General features: G+C 38.6%; 1 protein-coding gene across 2 annotated transcripts; it reads right to left on the bottom strand.

The window, feature by feature from the left end:
* Positions 1-1,184: 1,184 nt before the first annotated feature.
* On the bottom strand, positions 1,185-21,691 carry MED30 (mediator complex subunit 30). 2 transcript variants are annotated; one of them, XM_069779943.1, is made up of 5 exons: positions 21,583-21,691; positions 20,584-20,789; positions 19,439-19,597; positions 16,290-16,400; positions 1,185-5,163 (listed from the first exon to the last, which is right to left on the bottom strand). In XM_069779943.1, exons 2-5 carry the CDS (start codon positions 20,755-20,757, stop codon positions 5,068-5,070), a joined length of 540 nt encoding a protein of 179 aa, XP_069636044.1. In that variant the 5' UTR covers positions 20,758-20,789; positions 21,583-21,691; the 3' UTR covers positions 1,185-5,067. The 2 variants fall into 2 exon arrangements, with proteins under 2 accessions (XP_069636044.1, XP_069636045.1); XM_069779944.1 differs by lacking the exon at positions 21,583-21,691 and adding an exon at positions 21,363-21,483.
* Between the last annotated feature and the right edge of the window lie 462 nt (positions 21,692-22,153).

The raw sequence follows: 22,153 nt of genomic DNA, 5'->3' as shown, positions 1-22,153 counted from the left end.
TTTTGCTTTCACAAGTTATTCTAATGATTATTCATATGGTAGAACATCAGTATTTTTCTCTCACTATGTTAGTAACACGCTGACCCCCAAACTAATGCAGTATTTCATGCAGAATTACTGTATCAGAATTACTGGTCTCAGAGCAAGAGCTCTCATGCTTATACTCCCTACTATGCAATATTTTATCATGCACCCCAAAACGGCAGTGGCTTTTCTTCTCTCACTGCATCCCAATTATCTCTTTAACGCAGGCTTAAAATGTGTTTTCCCAAATCCTCTTTCCTTGCTTCTATTTTATGGCCTGTTCGTGCTCACCTAAGTTTTGATTGTTGCTGTTGTATTTCTTTATATTTTCCCCTTGTTGTTTGAAAGTCTTCCCACTTCAACAATGTATTTCAGTAATGGACTGTCTTCACAACCCTCTTCTTCCCTCTCCAGGACTGTAAATACCACTAAAACCTCTACATGGCTATAAAAACAACTGCATTGCTATCTATTGCTGCTCAGACAACTTTAAAATCACATATCTTTCTTCCTATTTAGGCAAATCTGAATTTATTTTTCAAGCAAGATTTCATGAGAAAGCACACGCAGATCTAGGAAAGGATTTTATCACAGATGTGTATGTAATTCATTCCTTTTCAGCCACTCATTTTCAACTCTATTCCAGAACACTGCTCTACAGCTTTGCAGTAGGGGCAGTCAGCTCAGAAGGGAAAGTGAGGGCACAAGAAGTCAAAAAGGACCTAGCACATCAGCCCTCCTATAGGATTTAGGCAGAAAAATCACAGAGTTTATACAATCTCAGCAGTGATTAGCAGATATCATCAGCTGTTAGGAACATGTGCAGAAGCAGAACTCCAAGTGATAACGTAGCTTGCAAGTTGAACCTGAAGGCATATGAACTGAGATGCCCCCACAGTTCAGTGGACACATGAAAACATGCCTCTGCTTATTTGCCTCAAATATGCCTATGGTCTTTACTGGGCCTAGTCCAGTGAGAAGTGCTGTAAAACATGCATTCTGCTTCTGACTACATTCACATCAACACAAACGCTGTTCCCAGCTTTTAGTAGTGTTATTTGTTGTGTACTGTTGTAACAGAGGTCAGAATGCATCCCTCATGCAACATGAGTAAGAAAAATCCTTAAAATTTATACAGGTTATATTTAACAAGACAAAAGTTTCAGTATATTGCATTTATTTACCTCTTACATTCCAGTTATCCATTACATTTTCTTAAATAAAAACTGGCATTGGTACATGTTTTTCATCAGTTTAATTAATATCCTGTAATACATATCAGCCAGCTTGTTATTTTTATGCATAGAGTAACCTTCCAACTCAGCAAAAAACCTTCTCTTTTAAAGCCCTGATGATCTACCATATCAGTCTTCATTACTATTAAATAAGGAGAGTGAGCAAACTACTAACTTTCTTCCCCAGATATTTTTTTCTACACTGATGTATTTGTAAATTCCTTTATAATTCCCCATTTCCTTTGTTAGCATGAAGTAATTAAACTAATCCATCCTCTGTAAACCTCAGTTGACTCAGTGTCCTTGGGTGTCATTGCATCTTTTTTTGATGTTTTTTCTTAACTTCAGATCTTCAAATCTACATCTGGAGCTTACTGTTTTCCACAGCAGTTGTCAGTCATCCTTCAGCTGTCGTCTTTTTGGCTTGTGCAGCCATCTTGCACATCGATGAAATCTTGGTTCCTATGAGACCAGAATCCTTGTCCTACTCCACCTAAATCCATACTTTAGAGTGATTAATTTAAGTAGCACTTGTGCACAAGTTCCAATTTCTCCACCAGTAAGAAATACTATAATCAGAGCAGTGTTTCTTCTACAGGACAACAAAAACTGTAATGGTTTATTGAAGCACTCTGGATGTGGCCTTGCTGTCTCAATGGAAGACAAGAGGAAAGGTAAACTCCTTGCATCTTTCCTGAACATGGCATAAAACTGCTCCACACTCTTGTCTTTTTATGGAAGAAAAACCTTGGACCTTTGCATACTGCCTAGCAGGCATCTTCTGTGTTGTGACACTGAACCAAACATTCAATATCTATTATATTGTCTACAAAGGTATTGGATTAATGGTTTCATTTTGAGAGCATGTGTTAACTTGGGGTGCTCCCACAAATATGCTATAAAGAATTCAGCATCCTAGCTCCACTGCCTCAAGTCCTCTCTGGGCAAAATACAGCCCTAAGAACCCCAACTCCCTCAAATATTTTTATATTCCAAAAATGGAACCATCCTAGGTTCTGGTATCTGCTCCTGTGACTGTACTTTTATCCAGCTTCTGCTTAATCAGAAATACAGAACTAGTCAATGATATATAAACAAAACATTGAAACGTGTGGTGGTATTGCTTTGCTGGTATTTGTAAATACTTCATTTGGTGCCATTTCATTAACCAGCAGTTAAAGTTCAGTTAGGATTTACTAAAATATTAAATTTCAGCACATGTTGATGCCCAGTAATTCCTTTAGAAGTGTTTCACAGCTGAGGAATTGCCAGTTTTCTTAAAACTGTCATCTTCTTGGTCAAATCCTATACTTATTCATGGATCTGGTAGCATATGAATTATATTCACTACCCTTACTTCCACCTGTGTAAGTCAAAGTGTATGGTTTTGGTCCAACACCTTGCAAAGTTCCTGTTTTGACAGTATTTACTGTGATAATTTACAATTCTGTCAATTTCTGCACTTTGCAATTTAGCTACTGCGCTATCTATTCTGGTAGTGGTTTAAAGCGTTTTCTCCTCTCTCCCAGATGAAAAATTGTAGTATGAACCTTGGCTACTGCTAGCAGCTGCACAGAGTAAGCTAAATATTGTATCGGCCAGACATCTACTTGCAATATTTGCACTCTTATTCACATATTAGGTTACTTCTGCACTGTTTATATGCAATAAAAAAGTCAACAAACTTTAAAGACATTTAGTAAGAATACATAGATAGTATACAGGCAGTAGAGCAGTCCAGACTAATCTCCATTTTCCATAATTGTTCCAAAAATAGAACAAAATACTAATTACTGAGAATTTTACACTCACAATTGAGATGTTGGTGCCATTTCAAAATCCACTTCAAATACTTCTTCTAGGCTGGATGCATGCTTATACATACACTAAACAGAAGGCTGCCACTCTACACCTTGCAAATACAAAAATGCACCTGCATTTTAAAGAAACAAAACAAAATCTCTACTTGCAGTCTTCATCTCCTTTTCAAAAGCTTTGTATATGAAATTGTTATGTCTCTCACAGCTGCAGAAATCCACCATTATTTCTGACCAACAAGGCTGCCATAGTGGTCAATCTACACGGGAAACGAACAGTTCTGCTGCTAGCTTTGCCACTGAGTAAGCTAACCACTCTTCCATTTGTAGTATGGGAGAAAAGAAAGTGACCTTATTTGTAAGGTGTTTTGACATCTACTCACATCTAGGTATTATCATAGTTACGTATCACTTTCAACACTGGGTAAACTAATAAAAATGAACATTTTTCTAACTCTGTTTATTTGCAATTATATGACTCGGCATCCATTCATCTGTTAAGATTTAAAGCCTTCAAAAGGAGAAATAAGAGACAACTATATTGTACCTAATTTCAGGGAAAATTCATATATTGTTAGATCTGGTCACACCTGGTTATTACATGCCAGTGATTTTTACCCGAAGGAGTAGACAAATGGGTTGAAATTATTAAAAACCAAAATAAAAAAGACTGATAGAACAACAAACCAGTATAGCATTTTTTAAACATTTATAATAATTTTAAAACTATATATATCAAATCAGTAAGCATTCAGTATCAAAACTCCATACTATGAAAAGTATATCTTTTAAAAGGATACCATTTAACTGGACTCTTCAGAAGGTTCTGCACAAATCTTTCACACAAAACTATTAAGGAATCTGACTTGGCATGGAATGAGAGTGAAAAGTAATATGCAAGAAGCAAATCATGATGGTCAGTTTTCAACTTGACAAATACTAACAGTAGTGCACCCTACGAATTTGTACTGAAACAGTGTTACTTTACATATTCTTTCATCTGGAAAAAGAGACATATAGTCCACTGGCATCATCTGTGGATAACAAAAATTATTAGGAATATTTTCAGGGCTAATGGAAATTGTAAGGAATACCAGAGGCAGAACAAACAAAGATGAAGGTTGATGATTAACACAAAATAATGAACTGCTCATATACACCAGTTTTCTAGGACTGGCAGTCATAGGGAAAAGATTAATGAGGCATTTATTCAGTGCATTCTGGTAAACAAAACTGAAGTATTCCAACCATACATAATGCTATGGGAATATTACACCATACAATAGCTGGAGCAGTACTCAAGAAATTATAACACATAGTTACAGAAGAAGTTAATGTTGAGGATATATGTATGTAGTCCTCACTTAAAAAGACTTAATTATATCCATAAGGATATAGGGGTAATTTTATGTAGTTTTTGAATTTTGCTCTAATTTATCTCATGTAACATATATCCAGTGACAGGATATGGAATAAAATGAACATATATGGCATAGCAGCTTGTAGTGTATGTCCCCACAACGGGGAAACATACTGCATTGTAATATCTGATCACTTATTTAATATATTATATCACATGTAGCTTACTAGAACAACTTTTCTGTATTGCAACTTCTCCTGTCTGTAGAGGCAGTTTGCATGAATGGCATGCAAACACATGTTTTTAAAACAGTGTTAACTGTATTATAAAAAATATCCAGAAACACTAAATTTATAAAAACCCCCATTTGCATAGCAATCCAAAATATTACTGTAAGTTACTAAGGCTGTATTATATTCAGCCTAAGCAAATCTCTCTAAGTAAAACCTCTAGGATGAATCTTTTATAAAAACAAAGCCAACACCATTTAAGTTATTACAAAAACCCAACATTTTAATCTTGAAGACTTTTCAAACATTACTGCAATATGGTTGTGGGAAAACATGTTACTTTGAAAGAAATTACATATATCCAAACGAATTTGTATTTTTTCCAGTTTGATTTTCCTTGTTCAGTTCCGCATTGCCAACATGGCATTTATGTCCCAAATAAGATTCCGTAGCTGATCCATGATCTGCTTCAGCTGCTGATTCTTCTGTTTCAGTTTCTGTGGGAAGAGTTTATTAGAAGTTTTTTTGTAATCAGTTCAAATAGTGCACTCAGAAATTCAACAAAAGTTACAGTATTATGAAATGCTATATGGATCTTTTTCTCAGTTGTCTGTGAGCAGTATTAGTGGGATAATACATCCTCTTTAAAGGACACTCTAAAAACACAAGAAAGCTGCAAAAGCTAAGGACCATTGCTAGAGGGGCAATGCTGTTTCTTTTCACAGCAATCTTTTTATCAAAACACTTGATCCCTTCAAAACCTGAAGGCTTGTGGGGATCGGTCCTCTGTTTCCAAAGTCCAAAAGATAGCATTTTAACTAGGAAGAAAGAATTCAGGCAACAAGTAAATTTATGTGAATATATGTTATATAACTTGGGTGCACAGAAAAATGAGGGATTAACAGTAGAAGTTTGAACAAAGCACAAGGTACAGGTGAAGCCAATCGAACTTTTCCAGCCCTTCTGCCTATGTAGGTCAATCCTGATGTGCTAAGGAGTCCTATCTTGAAATAGATATTCCCAAGCATGCTGAATTCTTTAAAATTATGTATTTGTTTTTGTGAACTGCAGAAGCATTTGAAGGAACAGAATAACAGCAAACTCGCTTTTGTTTGGGTGCGTAACCAGAACCTAAAAATTATGTCTTTACAGAAGAAAGATCAGTGCATTAAGACAACGCACAATCTCCCTAACCTTTCATGTTTCACAATAATACACATATTTATTGTCTGATTTATTCACTTTCCTGGTCAAATCAAAGCTGTCAAGAACTAAGTTACTGTGTATTGTTAACAACAACCGATGTCCTTCATTTCATTCCGATTTGATGTCAGCCTTCTCACATTAGAGATCAAACTACTTATTCATTAGGGAAGTCCACAGTTCCAAGTAAAGTGAAAGCACAGGAAAGACTTGCTACCATCAAAAAAAAGACAAACTATTCAAAATGTTTCAGGTCTGACATAACTTTGTACTTGCACTACACAAATGGCAATACATTAAAAGGGTGACTCAGATCAGTAATACAACCAAAGTAACTGGAACAGTGATAAAAGGAAGCAGCAAAAGAAGCAATATCCTGAAAATGTCTCCTGAATTTTGCTGTGGACAACACACCAATACTTTTAAGTTGCCCAGCTGGTCAGCTGGGAAAGAAGCCCAGGGGAAAAAAAGGAAATCCATTCACTTCAGAGCTGTAAAAATGGTCTGAAGTAATATGGTAATTAGGCTTTGATTACATTGGGAACATAGCACTTTGAGTAAGAGAAATATTCCTGAACAGACTATGGTGGACACATTACCTGGAAGGAGAGACAACTCCCAATTCCAGAGTCCTGAGAATGATGTAAAAACAGATGTAGGACAGTTCATGTGCACTAACTCAGAATTTCTAATCAAGCATTTGACAGACTAAAAAGTATTTTAAAGATAACTATGTGCATTTATCTAATGCTTCTTTCTTTTCCATTTGCTAATGCAAGACTTCACAATACACAGCAGAGATCCAACTCCTGAAGACAAGACAGAAAACTGAGAAGCATGTAGTTACCATAGCATCCAAATGACAGAATTGCAAGTGTCTCCCTACAAAAGCTCATAATGCAAGATCTTGATGCTTGAGAAAGCACAAGAGGCATGAGATAAACAAGCATGTTCACACCTGTGGCATTTTTAAACATTTCTGTTTGCCATCCTCAACATTCAATCTTAGAGAAATCAAGGAATGTTACATCAAAACTACTAGTTTAATGCAAGTTGTCACTCACTGATACTGAGGGCATGCCATTTCATGATTTTTCAAAGCCTTCATCAACAAAAATGAAGGCTGAACAGTCACTGATGGTTATTCACGTCACAGAAAGAACCATTAACCTCTGATATGCAGATTGTGTTCTCTCTCCATCCATGTCTAATTGTACTGTTAAATACTGTTACGTAGGTATGCTCACATGAACTTTACATAAGTTATGCCCAAAAGACTCATTCTGTAAGACTGTTTTCATTTCTTGTGCAAGTGTTATGAAACTGTAAATTGCTTGATCTTTACTTGATACTAGACAAGGGAACCTTCAAATTGGATTTAATTTGTTTTCAAAGCATCTGTAAAGACAAGAAGTACACACTGTTACTTTATTTATCTGAAAATAATTTTAGATCCTTGTCTTCAGTGAAGAGCTATTTGCTTAGCTCTTCTATTCTACTTTTTCTAGAGACAGAAAAAACATTTAAGATGAAGCAACATCTCTGGACCGCTAGGCTGAAAAAAAAAGAATAGAGAGGGGAAAAAATCCACCTCAGAGAGCATGGTCTCCTAATTGAAATGCATATAGTGATCTTTGTTACTGATCTTTGACAGGCAGTGGTCCATACCATAAAGTACTACATAATTAATACGTTCTGCACCACTGGCAGTGCTGGCCTCTGCTTAAGATTTTCCTGAGCCAGTAACAACATCTCAACTCTGGTCTAACCTTGGAAAGATAGGTGAAAGGGCCTACTCAGGAAACAGGCAAGTTCTGTAAGCAGCTTCTGCAGCAATGACACATTTTCGTTTGAACAGATTGCTTCCAAGTTGTCTCCCACTCTTTCCTCCTTCTACTGAAATGACTTAGTTGAACTCTGGACTGCTTCTTAGGATTAACAGTCATATGAAACAAGAAAACGTACTTCATCCTACATATATACTACAGCTTCTGACTTTATCTGTTTTAAGATAGCACAGGAAAATTACCTTATATGAGGCAGTTTATAACGAATTTAAGAGATCTAAATTCACCTTACATGACAGGCATGTTTCTGTTAGTCCCTCTTTGTCAAGAAAAGTGATCTGACTGGAAACCAATCCTAAGGGGTCTTCTTTGGTGACATTAATTTTCAATGTGACTAATTACCCATTTTGACTAACGCTGCAAGTACTATGGCGAGCACGATGGAGTTGGCAAGGACTGCACCTTCCAGTAACTGAGACCTTAGTAGGCTTAGGTCAGGTAGGATATTTATGAAAACATGTACAGAAGCACAAAATCCACATAAATGAAACTAAGTGGAAGAACCATAACATACATCCAGAAAATAGCTGTGTTTCAAGTAATGTGCCAAAAGTAACTTGACATGTATGCCAGTTTTGGCTGGGATAGAGTTAAATTTCTTCATAGTAGCTAGTATGGGGCTGTGTTTTGGATTTGTGCTGAAAACAGTGTTGGTAATTCAGGGATGTTTTCCTTATTGCTGAGCAGTGCTTACACAGTGACAAGGCCTTTTCAGCTTCTCACCCCACCCCACCAGTGAGTAGGCTGGGGGTGCACAAGGAGTCAGAAGGGGACACAGCTGGGACAGCTGACCCCAACTGACCCAAGGGATATTCCATGCCACATGACATCATGCTCAGACATGACGTCATGCTCAGCATAGAAACCTGGGGGAAGAAGAAGGAACGGGGGACGTTCGGAGTGATGGCGTTTGTCTTCCCAAGTAACTGATACATGTGATGGAGCCCTGCCTTCCTGGAGATGGCTGAACACCTGCCTGCCGATGGGAAGCAGTGAATGAATGCTGCCTTTCGCTTTGCTTGCATGCGTGGCTTTTGTTTTACTTATTAAACTGCCTTTATCTCAACCCACGAGTTTTCTCAGTTTTAGTCTTCCGATTCTCTCCCCCATCTCACCGGGGGGCGGGGGGAGGGAGTGAGCGAGTGGCTGTGTGGTGCTTAGTTGCCGGCTTGGAGTTAAACCACAACAACATGTTTCATACAGATTTGGGCTCAGTAGGACACAGTAATTTCAACTTTGACCAAAATCAGTTTTTGACTTAAACTCATATTTTGGTTCACTTTCATTTCATTTGAAATCAGTGCTGTCTAGACCAATCCACAACTTTCTATCAGAGATGTATCAGAACTTTCCTTTGCACACTATTCCTCTCTCTCTCCTCATCTTAAGCTCATCTAGCTTTCACATTTTAAAACTTAAACATCACTATGAGTCATTATTCTGCACTCAATCCATTTGTTAAAATTCCCTTCATCAGGCAAAGATAATAGTGTAAACACTGTGGAAGAGTAAGATTACATCCCAGCTGATGCCTGTAAAAACATCAAAAGTACTTGCCTATGTTGTACAGGCACTTCTGCTTAAGAAAAAAAAAAAAAAAAAAGAGACATTTCTATCTTGAAAATCTTATATAAAAGACCGTTCTCCTGAATGCTCTGCCAGCTATAGTTTTTACCTGCTCTGTTCAAGACCTGCAACAGTACAGGGCAGAAGTACATATAAGCGTAACAAAGCACTACATATTAATAGTAGTACCTGTACTTGCATAAATCTCAGCAGAATTAAAACAATTATGTTTACTTTGTTAATTACGACTCTGCTGCAGAGAGGACTTACATCACCTTCTTTTTCACGAACATGTTACTCCTTCTGATGGTTAAACTGCTGTAGGAAGCGATTGTTGAAAGTCTTATCAAGGTGACAATGGCCTCTGCTTTTCCATGTAAGTCAAACCCAAGAAATTTCTAAAGAAACACAGTGTTTGTAATAGGTGAGAAAAAGTAAAGCCTGCCCTGGCAATTTATACTGTTTTTTTTTTTAAGTGAGTCCTTCATAATGAAATCTCTAAACTAAGGAGGTGGAAATACCTTCTTTTTTTTTTTTCCTTCAGTTTTATAGTCAAAACACTTACAATATTATATGTACACAGCAGGAAAAAAAAAAGATAGAAAAAATGCCTCAACACTTTGCTCAAACTCTCTCAAAGCTGCCAGGTGACTTTCTAACTTATGGCTACTCAAATGATACCAAGGGGGCCACTTTCCATCATAATAAAATCACATATCCATCTATTTATAATATTTTTTTCAAATGGATAAAAAGTATTCATCACTAATACACTAATTGCTGTGCAATTAAATATTAACACACACATTGTTCAATAACTACGGCTTTTCCTGATGTCATTCACAGGCATAACTGTTCTACCCTTACTGGAAATGAGAGACTGGGTTTTGTGCATCCCTCCTCACCTGATAGCTGAAAGGAAAACTGCTCCTTCGGCATGCATTACTCTTTGTTCCTGAAACAAGCAGAGGCACCAGAGACAGCCTGTGCTCCACTGCATGCTCAATACTTTTCACATATTGAACCAGACAGCAATTGCATGTATCCACTGCTCTGTTGTTCAACGAAGAATAAGTGTGTTCATTAAAACAGATGGATGTTTGCTTCATACCAATTATTTATCATTCAACAACGAAGTCTGACATCTTATTTCCTGAGTACCCTCTAAGCTATGTAGCTTGTAATGGAATTATCCATTCCCCAAGGTGCTTCTCCACCACACTCCTCAGTGTTACATCCCCATTCTTAACATGAAAATCACACAGATCTATGACCCTCAGTTACAGATGGCAAATGAAGTCACAGGAAGACTACAGATAAAACTGGAGTGCCTACTAACTTTGTCCAGAGACACAGAAGATTCAAGTCCATCACTAAACTTCATATTTTAACACCTTGCCACAAATTTTCAAAGGACAGCTATCACCAACTGTAAGGGGAAGAAGGAACAACTATCACAGACATTTTGTGGCAGAGACAAGAATAAAAATCCAGTTCTCAAGAGCAGCCTTCAGTTACTTACTCACTACCTACATTAATCCTTCCCTCTCATTCCCAAATTCCCTGCTTATTGAATACCCTCATACAAGTTACACAATACGTAAACCAGGATTTATAATCTTATTTATCATAATACTGATTCAATCTAAACAGTGGCTAGCAGTTTATAGCTCAAGCACTCTTCCAGAAGAGAAAGGGGTAGGGGGAAGAGAGGAACCAAATGTGATAATGTAATAAAGGTTGTTTAATATGCATTTATACGAGAACAAAAAGGGACAATTGGGATTGTACAGACAGCTTTAAGCTTGACATTTCCTCACTTTTCTCAACTTTGTAACCATTATATTGTTTTGATATAGGAAGCTACAAGAAAAACTTTGCATGCAACATTTTAAATGAAACTGAAAAGGAAATATTTCATTATATGGAATAAAATGCATTTCAATGCTGAGAGAGCTAGCTGATGACATTACAAGACTACTCTACATAATTTTCTATTGGAGATGGGGAGAGGTTCCTGATGAAAAAGGAAACGTCTCAACTCATCTTCAAGAAAGGCAAGGAGGGGGAATCCAGAAAACTACAGAAACTACAGGCTGGTCAGCCTAACCCTGACCCCAGAAAGACTATGCAGCAAATCCTCCCGGAAGCCATGTCCAGACACATGAATGATAAGGTGACTGGGAGCGGTCATCTTGCATTTACCAAAGATGTGTTATGCCTGACCAACATGATAGCCTTCTACTGAGAAATGACTGGCTGTGTGGCCAAGGGGAGAGCAGGGGATTTTCTTTACTTTCATATTAGTCAGGCTTTTGACACAGTCTCTCATAGTATCCTTGCAGCCAAATTGGAGAGATGTCGTTTGGATAGGTGGATTATAGGGTTGATGGAAAACTGGCTAGACTACTGGGTTCTAAATGTTGTGATCATCAGTATTAAGACCAAGTGGCAGCTGGTCACTGATGTTTCTCAGGTTTGATACTAAGGTCAATATACTTAATATCCTCATTAATGACTTATCCACACTTAATGACTTAATCACCGTATCAAAGTACCAAATTTGTGGACAATACCGAACTGGGGGAAGTGGTCAGTATACTCAGTGGTAGGATGTCCAATTCACAGGTGGGAAAGGCAGGCCAACACCTATCTCAGGAACCTCAATTAAAGCAACATCCTACATCTGAAAACAGAATAAATTCCTACAACAGCACAGGCAGAGAGCTGACTGAATAGAAAGCAGATTTACAGAAAATGACCTGAGGTCCTTTTTGAAACCTTCTGACAAGTAGAAAATGAGTCAGCAGTGGATCTTTTTGTAACAGTGAAGACTAGCTGCATGCTGTGCTATATTAGCAAGAGTGTACCTATCAGGTAAAGTGAAATTGTTCCTCTCCTCTATTTGGTTCTGGAGAATGATTGTCCAATTTGGGGCTCAATACAAAACACAAACATACTGGAGAACATCTAGTGAAAGGCCACCAAGATGATTAAAGCTATATTTGTTCAGTCTCAAGCAGAGAAGGCTAAGGCAGGATCAAGATGCTGTCTTCAGCTACTTAATGAAGATCACAGAAAAGACAAAGCTGGACTTTTCTTGAAGGAAAGCAAAAGCAAAAGGATGAGGGGCAGTGGACATGAGTTACAGCAAAGAAAATTCCAATGTAACATTAGGAAAACTTTCACAGTGAAAGTCAACACTTAAGAAGGGCCCAGAAAGGGTAGAATTTCCATCCTTACAAATACTGAAAATGGTACTGGATATGAGCCTGAGCAACTGAATCTAACTTTGCTGGTTGGCCCTGCTTTGAGCTGGGGGTTGAATCAGATAATCTCCAGTACTCCCACTGAGCCTAAATTCCTCTGTGATTCTACCATTGCAGAGAGAGCCAGTTTAGGTACCCAAAACAGGATGGAACAGCCCCCACTGCAGATTAACCTGCTGAGAAGGTGTCCAAATAAACAATTCTTCCCCTCTTGTTAAAGTGTTCCTTGGTGCACACTCATATTTTGGGTGAAAAAGGACTCTACAAATACAAAACAAATTAAAAATACATGCAATTAGCATGAAAGATTGTTTAAAAGAAATGCAGGTTTTCAGCACAGTCAAAAGTAGTTTTCAGGTAAGGTTCTCCAAAGAGAAAGACTAATTCCAAATCACTGTCATTTTAAGGACTACTTCTCTAAACAACATCAGCTGCAGTGCACAATGGTTTTGTTATCAAAAAAGCCCCAAGCTAAACTTGTAACAGCTTAACTTAAAAGCCTGTCATGTAGATTGTCTCTTCTGCTCTTAGCAAGATCACCATTAACCAGTTAGCAAAGATTAATTAAGAATATCAAACATGATCGTTTTCTAAAGGGTCACCTAGAATGTCCTCATGCTATTTCGCATTATTTCATTTTCACCTGAATGTATTGAGACTACTAATTATGCCATGGTTTTCCTAAGTGCTTCATTTGAAACCAGACCTACAGCATCTAAAAACCCAAAGCTGCACTTGCTCCATTTCTAAAAACAAGTAGTAAAGAAAGCTGCTGCTAAGGCAGCAACACAGATTAAAATGTTCTCAGTCTGTGATTTGGTATTTTCTGTTGTAAGTCCTGTCAAATGTACTACAAGACCATGGACCCAAGGTAAGCCTGACATCTTGAAAATATTACAGATGATGCTATACTTAGAAGGTAAAAAACCTGTAGACAGAACATTAAAGACTCAAAAAATATGAAGGCAAGTGAGGAAATTTTGGTAACAGCTTCCAATTGTTGCAAATAGTAATTATGTTCAGTGAAAACTGGATCAGGACCTGTATTAGTAGACCAATGTAAATGCTAAACTGATTCTGGAACAGTAAATTTTTATTGCAGAAAAGAGTCAACCACCTCAACAATTTACAACCCTAGTAAGCAAATACAGATAAAAGGAATAAGCAACAGTTTTGGGAACTGCGGGAGAGAACCATTTAGTACAAAAGGTAGAGGTAGTCAGTGCTCAATAAATGGTTTGTTTGGTTGTTTTACAACAATGGTGCACTCTTCTTAGTGCTGGCAAAAATCCCTTTTGTTTTTACACTTAACAGGTTTTATTTAAACCTACAGTTGCTAAATATTACTGAATTGCTAGCACAGAAATTCATTACCTTGTAAACTGATCTATATTTTAAACTAATGGACAAGTACTTCTTAGCCGAGGTGAGCACGTTAAATTTTCTGACCTAAAAGTCTAATATAGCAGAATAAATAAATAAATAAGACCAAAAGATGTCACTATACAGTAAAATGATGTCAAATGATGACAAAGTTTATATGATCTACTAGTTTTGGCTGTGCTCCACAGGGCCCCTGCAGGGCAGTTAGTGTCTTTCACACATATCCAGAGCCACTGAAGAGATCAGACTGGCCGGGATATCACAGCAAGAAGGGCAAAATTAAGAGACCCATGAAAGGTCTAAGAATTCAAGTGTCTCAATTGTGTCAAAGTATTGGGTTATTGCAATAATGCTTTTTTGGTACCAGTAACATGCAAGACTGAAAAAATACTGCCTATCACAGAAAAAAGGACTAGGTGAGAACAGGACAACCAGCTGAAGGAAGAAAAGATAGTGGGTCAAGAATATAAAAAGTTTCTTCATCTGTCATGTTGGTTTCCCTGTCACAGCATTTTCACCATTTTGTATTACTGAAATTTTGCTAAAATAAATTAGGCAAAATTGCATTGGAGGTGGACATTACATACTACAGAGGATTGGAAAGCTATCAGGAGTGCCAGCTAAGAACCAGAGAGGGCTATTTAAGTCCAGCAGCCAGTGTCAGAAATTAGACCAATTAACCTGATTCTAGTGATTTTTCTTTGCAAAAATAAGTATTTCTTTATTTCTAGTCATAAAACCCAAAGCATTTCCTATTCTGTAATGTATTAAAATTCGAACTTTGAAAGCAGTAGTGGATGTGCTTATACAGCTGGAGGCAGACAAAAGAAAAAACCTCAGTGCACTTCCAAAACCAAGAAATTTCAAAGTTTCAATTTCTTTTGCAGCAGTTACCAAATATTTGTCTGTAAGAATACTAGAGAAAGTTCAACTATCTTGTGAAGTTTTACTGTGGAAAATCTGGAAATTAGGTCTAGGCATTTGAGTGTAAATACAGGATTTCAGACCAGATTTAAGTGAAGGTTTTAATACATTCTTAATTACCAATTTGCTACCAATGGTCCTGTGATACCATCAACCTTTTTAAGGTTCAGAACTCATCATAAACATTTATGAAATTCTTTTCACAAGATCACACCAAGGAGGTTTAAAAACATATTAGCATACAAGTACAACATCAAGGGCAAAAACATGTCATAGAACTATTAAAAACACAGCAAATATGGACAGTTAAGCTTATTAACTCTTAAAGATTGCAAATAAATGTGCATAAATTCACAGTACAACTTTACATACAATATAAAGTATACAACCCTGCTACATCAACACTGAACAGAAAGAATACAACAGGAAAGCTGTCAAGTCCTTTTCTCTAAATTCATGTAGTCCTCATTTTCTCCTGTACAATATGCATGCATTTTTCGAAATAAATGGGTTACGAAAAATTCAGTACAACTCTGATTGTTGAAGGCAAATTAAAATATTGGAAACATTTTAGAAGCTGAAAACCCACCAATTATTCTTTCCATAAATAAATATTTTACTCATTTATGTCCTTTGTTCAGTGATTTTTGTAGATTATGCCTCCTTTCTACTATGTATTTACAGATATTACAGCTACAGAAATATTTAATTAATCCTATCTTTGTACTTTACAGATTGAAAAAACAGTGTTGAAAATTGTGGTCTGGTAAAACTACGTATTTTTAATCTCAATTTTATATTAGCATTTACTACAGCATATTTATTTTTAGATTTGAATCCATCTTCAGTAATTGTACTCAGTTGCATACTGCCACTCAAACCGAAAATTTAACAGCACCTTTATCATACATTGTACATTTTTTTCTGAATGTGTCAAGATTCAATAAATGCTACACTTAAAAAGGAATGGTCTTCCTCAAACTGTCAAAATACAGGAGGTAGCCCTGAAAATCCTTTACTAACTCACATCACTGCAATAATATTTACACATCTGATGTTCAATACCCATTTTTTAACACCTAAGGTAAGTTTTGAAGAGAAATAAGTTCAACCTTACCTCAACCTGTACTGCCAGTATCTAGTGGGTTAAGCATAAACATAATACACCATATTTGGAAGAATATATGTAGGTTTAAAAAGAGGCACAAGTTAAAATTGTCAAGAAACCTAAACTCTACAGCCAGAGGTACAGCTAAAAAAACCCTGCTTACTAAAAGGTAATTCTGAAATAGTTACATGCAAAGTATTTATTACCAAGTTTGATGGTAGTCATCACACATACCGCATTTAGTACAGCAATCTAGAAATTTAAGCTTTGTAATGACAACATGACATTTTCAGTTTTATGCAAATTAATTTCTACTTTGTTACCTTATTTACTTCCATGATTTCCCTTCTCTCTTCAGTAGCAAAACGAAGCTGACTTGCAGCACCACGATCATCATGCTTGGAGCCATCTTCTTCAACATATGGAATAAGTTGCTGTGAAGACAAAAAACATTAGCTTTAGATAAAAAAAGAAAAAAAAAAAAGAAAAAAGGGAAGGAAAAAAAGAAACCTAAACCAGGACATACATAAGTTACTGCCATTTTCTCCATAGGTTCAAACTTCCCAAGAGTAAGTGGAGACAAGCTTAATTTGTCACCTCAAACCCAAAGGCCTTGGAATGACCTCAGCCGTTTCTCCAGGAAAACAATGTACTTCAAAAATACACAATCCCACATATTATCATGCCTAGACCTAAGCAATTACACAACTGCAAGCAGAACCCAGTATTTACATTTTAAGATATTTATCACAGATAATCCTTGTATTCTTGAACTCTGCAGATTGTTATTTTAAAATTTACTATTCCACACTATGAAATACCACAAACATGAAGTTATCATTCTTATAAAGTATTTCAGTGATATACTAAACATAATTATGACTGGCTTTACATAGCTACTTGGTTAATACCCTAATTATGACTTGCTATTTTAGTGGGCCTCTGTTTGGCTATTCTTAAGATGAGGCCTGCAGTTACCTAATAGGAATTTTTCTGTAAGAATTTCCCACTGTGATCTCCTCAAGCATGTAGTGTACTATCTTTATTGTAAGGTTCTACAAAGCCAAAAATGTTCAATAAAGAATTTCTAGATGAATATTAATGTATGTTCCCTTCCTAAAAAAAACTGAATCAGTAAATATACTAGATACAAAACAAATACATGCTTCTGTCAGAACACTCCCAAGCTACTAACATCTTATTAAAAAATAATTATAAGCTGTAACATTTTACACAAACATAGCTCCACAAAGCCTATAGTCTATTGTTGATTTCTCTGTCCTGAACTAAAAAAACCTAAAGTTGATAGCAAAATTACATCCTTGTTCACATACACATTACAGGCAAATGAAAGACTAGTAATTGGTGCAAATGAGCAAGAAGACATTAGTTTAAAAGTCTGGGATCATGTTGCTCATCGAATGCATATGAACTTGTTACTTAGGTTGGGGTGTAATATTATGAAGCATTGAGTAGCATCCTTCAGCATTCTGATGGAAAACTTACTTTGATTTAACCCACTGAAAATTTAATTTCCTTCTATACAAAAGTTTTTGTAGGCCACTCTTATTAAGCTTATTAAAATGGCCAAAACCAACCACACTAAACTCTGCCATGAGAACGCAGTAAAGGTTAACAACTCACTATGTTTGCATACCATGAAGTAGTGTGGATGGTAAATACTCTTCGAAAAATCTTCTCTCTCTGATGCAAAAATAAAGTACCACTCAAAGTGGAACATTTCCTTTGAAAACTCCCATCTTTCAGAAAAGCTAGTAGAAAAAAAACCACAGAAAAGCAAAGAACTACACCTAACACACAAATGAAGCTGGAAATTTAATCAATTAGAGGACTTTGTAGCCAGATTTGCTTCACAATTATCTCATGCCTCACTATGTTAGTTAACAGAAAGTTGATAAGAATACCTATTACATTAGTAGTCCACATTAACAAAAAAATATAAAAACATTTATATCAATAATAATAGACTAAGGAATATTAGTAGGTACTGACTTCTCCTGACTGTGTGGAAAAAGAGATTTGTTGATATTCTTTAAAGATATGGTTAGAATGTCAGTCATTAAATAATATGGTTGAGACTATTATTGAAAAGCTGAAATAAGAATTTAAGAAAACTGATCCAAGAGGAATGGCGTGCCGCTCTCATTCACCCTAACCAATAAAACACGAGGAGGCAGGCATTCTATTAACTTCACAACAGAACAGACTAAGTAGGTAAGAAGAATTCCATGTATTAATACAAAACTCTGCTGCGCATAACGTATCAATGAGACTTTGCATTAAAAAAGCTTAAAGTGACTACTCATGTTCTTTATGGTGATTCTTCTTCATCCTGGTAACAGGAAAAAACTGTGAAAAGACCAACCCCACCTCATCCCAACTATATGTGAAAACAAGACACATCAAAAGCTTTTAAAGGGGTCACAAGTATTCAGCTATTGCACACAAGTCAACAAACCATGAAAAAAGTTTTATTTTTTTAAATGGGAAAGTTATCTTACTCCCTCGCTTGCTCTAAGGTTTCCAAATACCTTTCTCTGAAACAAATGGCAGTGACTGTTGACAGAAGGAGATTAGTAGCCTAGAATGGACTGTACAGAATGGACTCCTTCATCTCTTTATTCCTATTCAGTGAAGAGACTCAAATACAAAATATAATGCTTAAATGATTAAAACTCAATGGACAATCAGAAGTCCATTAATAGAGTTGCCTCAGAATCCAGAGGTCAGTAATTAAAGAACTTCACAGTTCCAGTTAATATAAAGCAGTAGTAACTCAAATTGTAACAGAAAAGTGGCTTAAGAGTATTAATAGGAATTAGAAACCATTTAACTTATGAGAGGGGAAAATTAAGTTTGGATTTTTACTAGGAATAGCATTTTTATTAGGATAAACTTTGGCCAATCCTCCTTCCTGGAAGTCTTACCCTGTTAACTTTTCCATCACCACTGCACATTCAGATTTGGTTCATACTGGCTCAGCAGGGTTAAGAGTAGCTGAGAAAAGGAACTACGGAGGCGCAGACTGATGGGCAGAACAAGAGAATAATGTTTATTACTCAGGGAGCCAGGCTGGCAGGTGAGAGCTTAAAGCACACGTTTTCCCGCTATAACAGCTTCTTTAAAAAAACAACTTGTGCTGACCCTTTATTCCCTAGGGGAAACAAATTAGTGAATGTACCAAGAAGCCTGAGGAAAAAGGCTAAAATTTTAAATGAAGTTTGATTTCAAAATTGGATCCCTCTGAATTGGTAAGAAATGTTGATGTTAATATGGAAGTTTCACAATCTTCCAACCACCTCCAAATAATAACCGGAATTCAGTCCACTGAATAATTTCAGTCTCATTTAAAACTTGTTACGAGTCTCCTGCAACTCAGGAGAATGGATGACATGCTAAGCAGAGAGTGGTTATTCTGATTTGTAATTTATATATCAATAAAGATACTTACTTCTATGGGAACAGGATCGAGCCCAGCACAGTTTTCATTGCATTTGTCATAGACTAATCTCAGTTTTCTGAAGAGTATTGATAGCTGACGGAGATGTTCCTGCAGCTTTCCCAGTCTGTCTTGATATGTTCCAGTATGATAAGTAACACCATTCGGTAACTTAGAGAACCAGAACCCCAAAATGTTAAAAATATTATGTTAAAGTTTCTGTCACACGGAATAAATAAACTAAAATAAATCACAGAGGGTTTTTTACATTTTAAAATAAGACAATCACACTATCCCCACAGAAATCACTGAAATTTCTATTTTCTTTAGCAGCAAAATTCTGTATTTTATCTGCTCATCTGATGTGCCAAATTACCGCTGTTGAACAGCTTCGTGTATTCTACACTTTTGATCATTGTCAATCCCTCTGTAACTCTTTTCAGTGAATGTCTTCAAAATGCTTGAGCATGACACTGTTGTTATCCGAGTATTACACTTTGAGAGTTTGTGTATTAACCCCAGGTCACAATTCAGAGACACAATCAAAGTTAATTCACAGTTAGCAAATTCTAAGTACGTATATCTATACCTAAGATAACTACAGAAGGAAACTGCCAGAGTCATGAAAATACAGAGGGAACGGGAGTGATTATTTATCTTCTGCTGACAACAGAGAAACACAACAAAAGTTTGTATGTTTTCTCAGGAAGTACCCATGTATAAGGATTATGTCTACTTTAGTAACAAAGAGAAATGTCAAAAAGTTCTAGGTGGGAAATATTACAGAAAAAGATCAATGAAAATTCCTCTAAAATTACTCCCCAGATGTTAACAAAAACAGAGAAACATAACTGGCATATAAACAGACTTCACTATTAATAAAGGAAAACACAGATATTAAATGTGCTTAGAGTATATTCATTGTAGGGGATATAACAATTTAGCATTTCTGAATGTTCTCCGTCTTCACTTAATGTACAGGAGTAAGCAAATCTATTAAGAGTAGTATTCACTTCTCCAATCAATCCCCCTTTTCAAAGCAGTTTGATTGAGTTACGTATTTAAATGTCCTAAGCTACCTCTTGTGCCTACATATGGCAGTTGGTGGGAAAAACATGGGAAGTTGAGGACCGTAAGAAGAAAAAGTTATTTCTCACCTGCATGTTCCTCAGTAACTGGAAGATTTCCATGGTTCGAAATACAATGTCCTGCACTGTCTCCTGGCCAATTCGACAGAGAGAGGCTGTATTTACCTCCCGAGCTGCTTGAGCCTGCGTCCCCGAGAAAGCACCGGGCGGCATGCCTGCCCCAGCCAGAGGGGGAGTTGACATCTCCTGACGTTACCCGGTCCCACCGAGTCAAACTGCACGAAGAAGTTAAGATGGAACGATTAAGAAGGACTCGTTTGAGTCTACCATAATAAACTCCTGCATGGCGGCTATACCACTCCTCTTCCCCATACGTGGTCTTATCCGTGATAAAAACCGTTCAACTGACAAAAAGGCGGCTCAGTGCAGTGCCCTTCGGTTTGGATACCGCTCCCTTAACCACTACAGCTTCGCTGGGCGGTGGGCCTGGGGGTGCTCCTCACACACCTCCCCTCAGAGCGGTCGCCAGGGGGGCCCCTGCCCCGATCCGTCGCAAGGGGACACGGAAGAGCCTTTTGCCCGGCTCCAACACGCTCAGTCGCGGCCCTACTCCCGGGCTCCGCGACCGGCACCCGCCCAACCGCCTGCTCCTCCCTCCGCTGCAAGGAACGGCCTGAGGCACCGCTTACCCGCCCCGCAACCCCGGGAGGCTCAGGCCGCCCCCCCCCCCCCCCACTCCCGCCTGGGTCCCCGCCCCCCGCCGGGGCTGCAGGCCCCTCCCGGACGAGCAGGCCCACCGGGTGCCTCCCCGGCTAGTCACGGCCGCCCGAGGAGCCGCGCGGAGTTACCGGGACGGGGCGCGACATCAGCTCCGCTCCCCCTGACCGCAGCGGGGCAGTCCCCGGCAGGCTGGGGGGGGCGGGAGGGGGAGGAGGGCCCGCTCCGAGCTCCGTGGGGACGCCCGGTTGGTAACGGGAGCGGCGCGGCGCCGCGCTGCCGCCGTGGGAGGCAGCGAGGGCCCCCGCCAGGTCTGCCCCCCTCCCCCCCCGGGCGGCGGCCGGTACTCACGGGGGAACCGGGGCGCCGCGTTGCCCTGGAAACGCGCAGGCGGAAGCAGTCGGCGCTGCCCGGCGGCGCGGGCGACCCGAAGCGGAAGCAACGCCACGGCAGGGGGCGGGGCGAGCGTGAGGGCGGGCTGGCGTGAGGGGCGGCGGGGCGGCGGCGCTGAGGGGAGCGGCGGGACCGGAGCGGGGGAGGCCCCCGTTCCCCGGTGCGGGGTGTCTGTCATGCCGGCTCCCCCCGGGACACCCGCCTCGGCCTGCAGCCCTCGCGGGCTTGGTGCCGTCCCTGTCCGCCGCGCCTGGGCTCCTCAGTGACGGCCTTACTCGGGAGCCGGCTCGTTTTTCCGGCTCGCTGAATCGAGTGAGGGTTTACGGGCAAGTCAGCGTCTAGAGGTGTGAGCCCGGAGCCCTGCGATATGGTTCCGCGAGGCTAAGTTAGGGCAAAACCTTAGCACGTTCACGCGAGTCACGCTACCCCCGTAATGGAGGTGAGGATTTGGACGCACCGTTTTTGTCAGATCATGCTGATAAATTGCTGAGTATCTGTTTTGCAAGGTAGGCGTGTATGTGTGGAGATA

Source organism: Haliaeetus albicilla, chromosome 3, assembly GCF_947461875.1.
Source record: "Haliaeetus albicilla chromosome 3, bHalAlb1.1, whole genome shotgun sequence".
Lineage (NCBI taxonomy): Eukaryota > Metazoa > Chordata > Aves > Accipitriformes > Accipitridae > Haliaeetus > Haliaeetus albicilla.
This window is presented reverse-complemented; position numbering and strand designations above follow the sequence as displayed.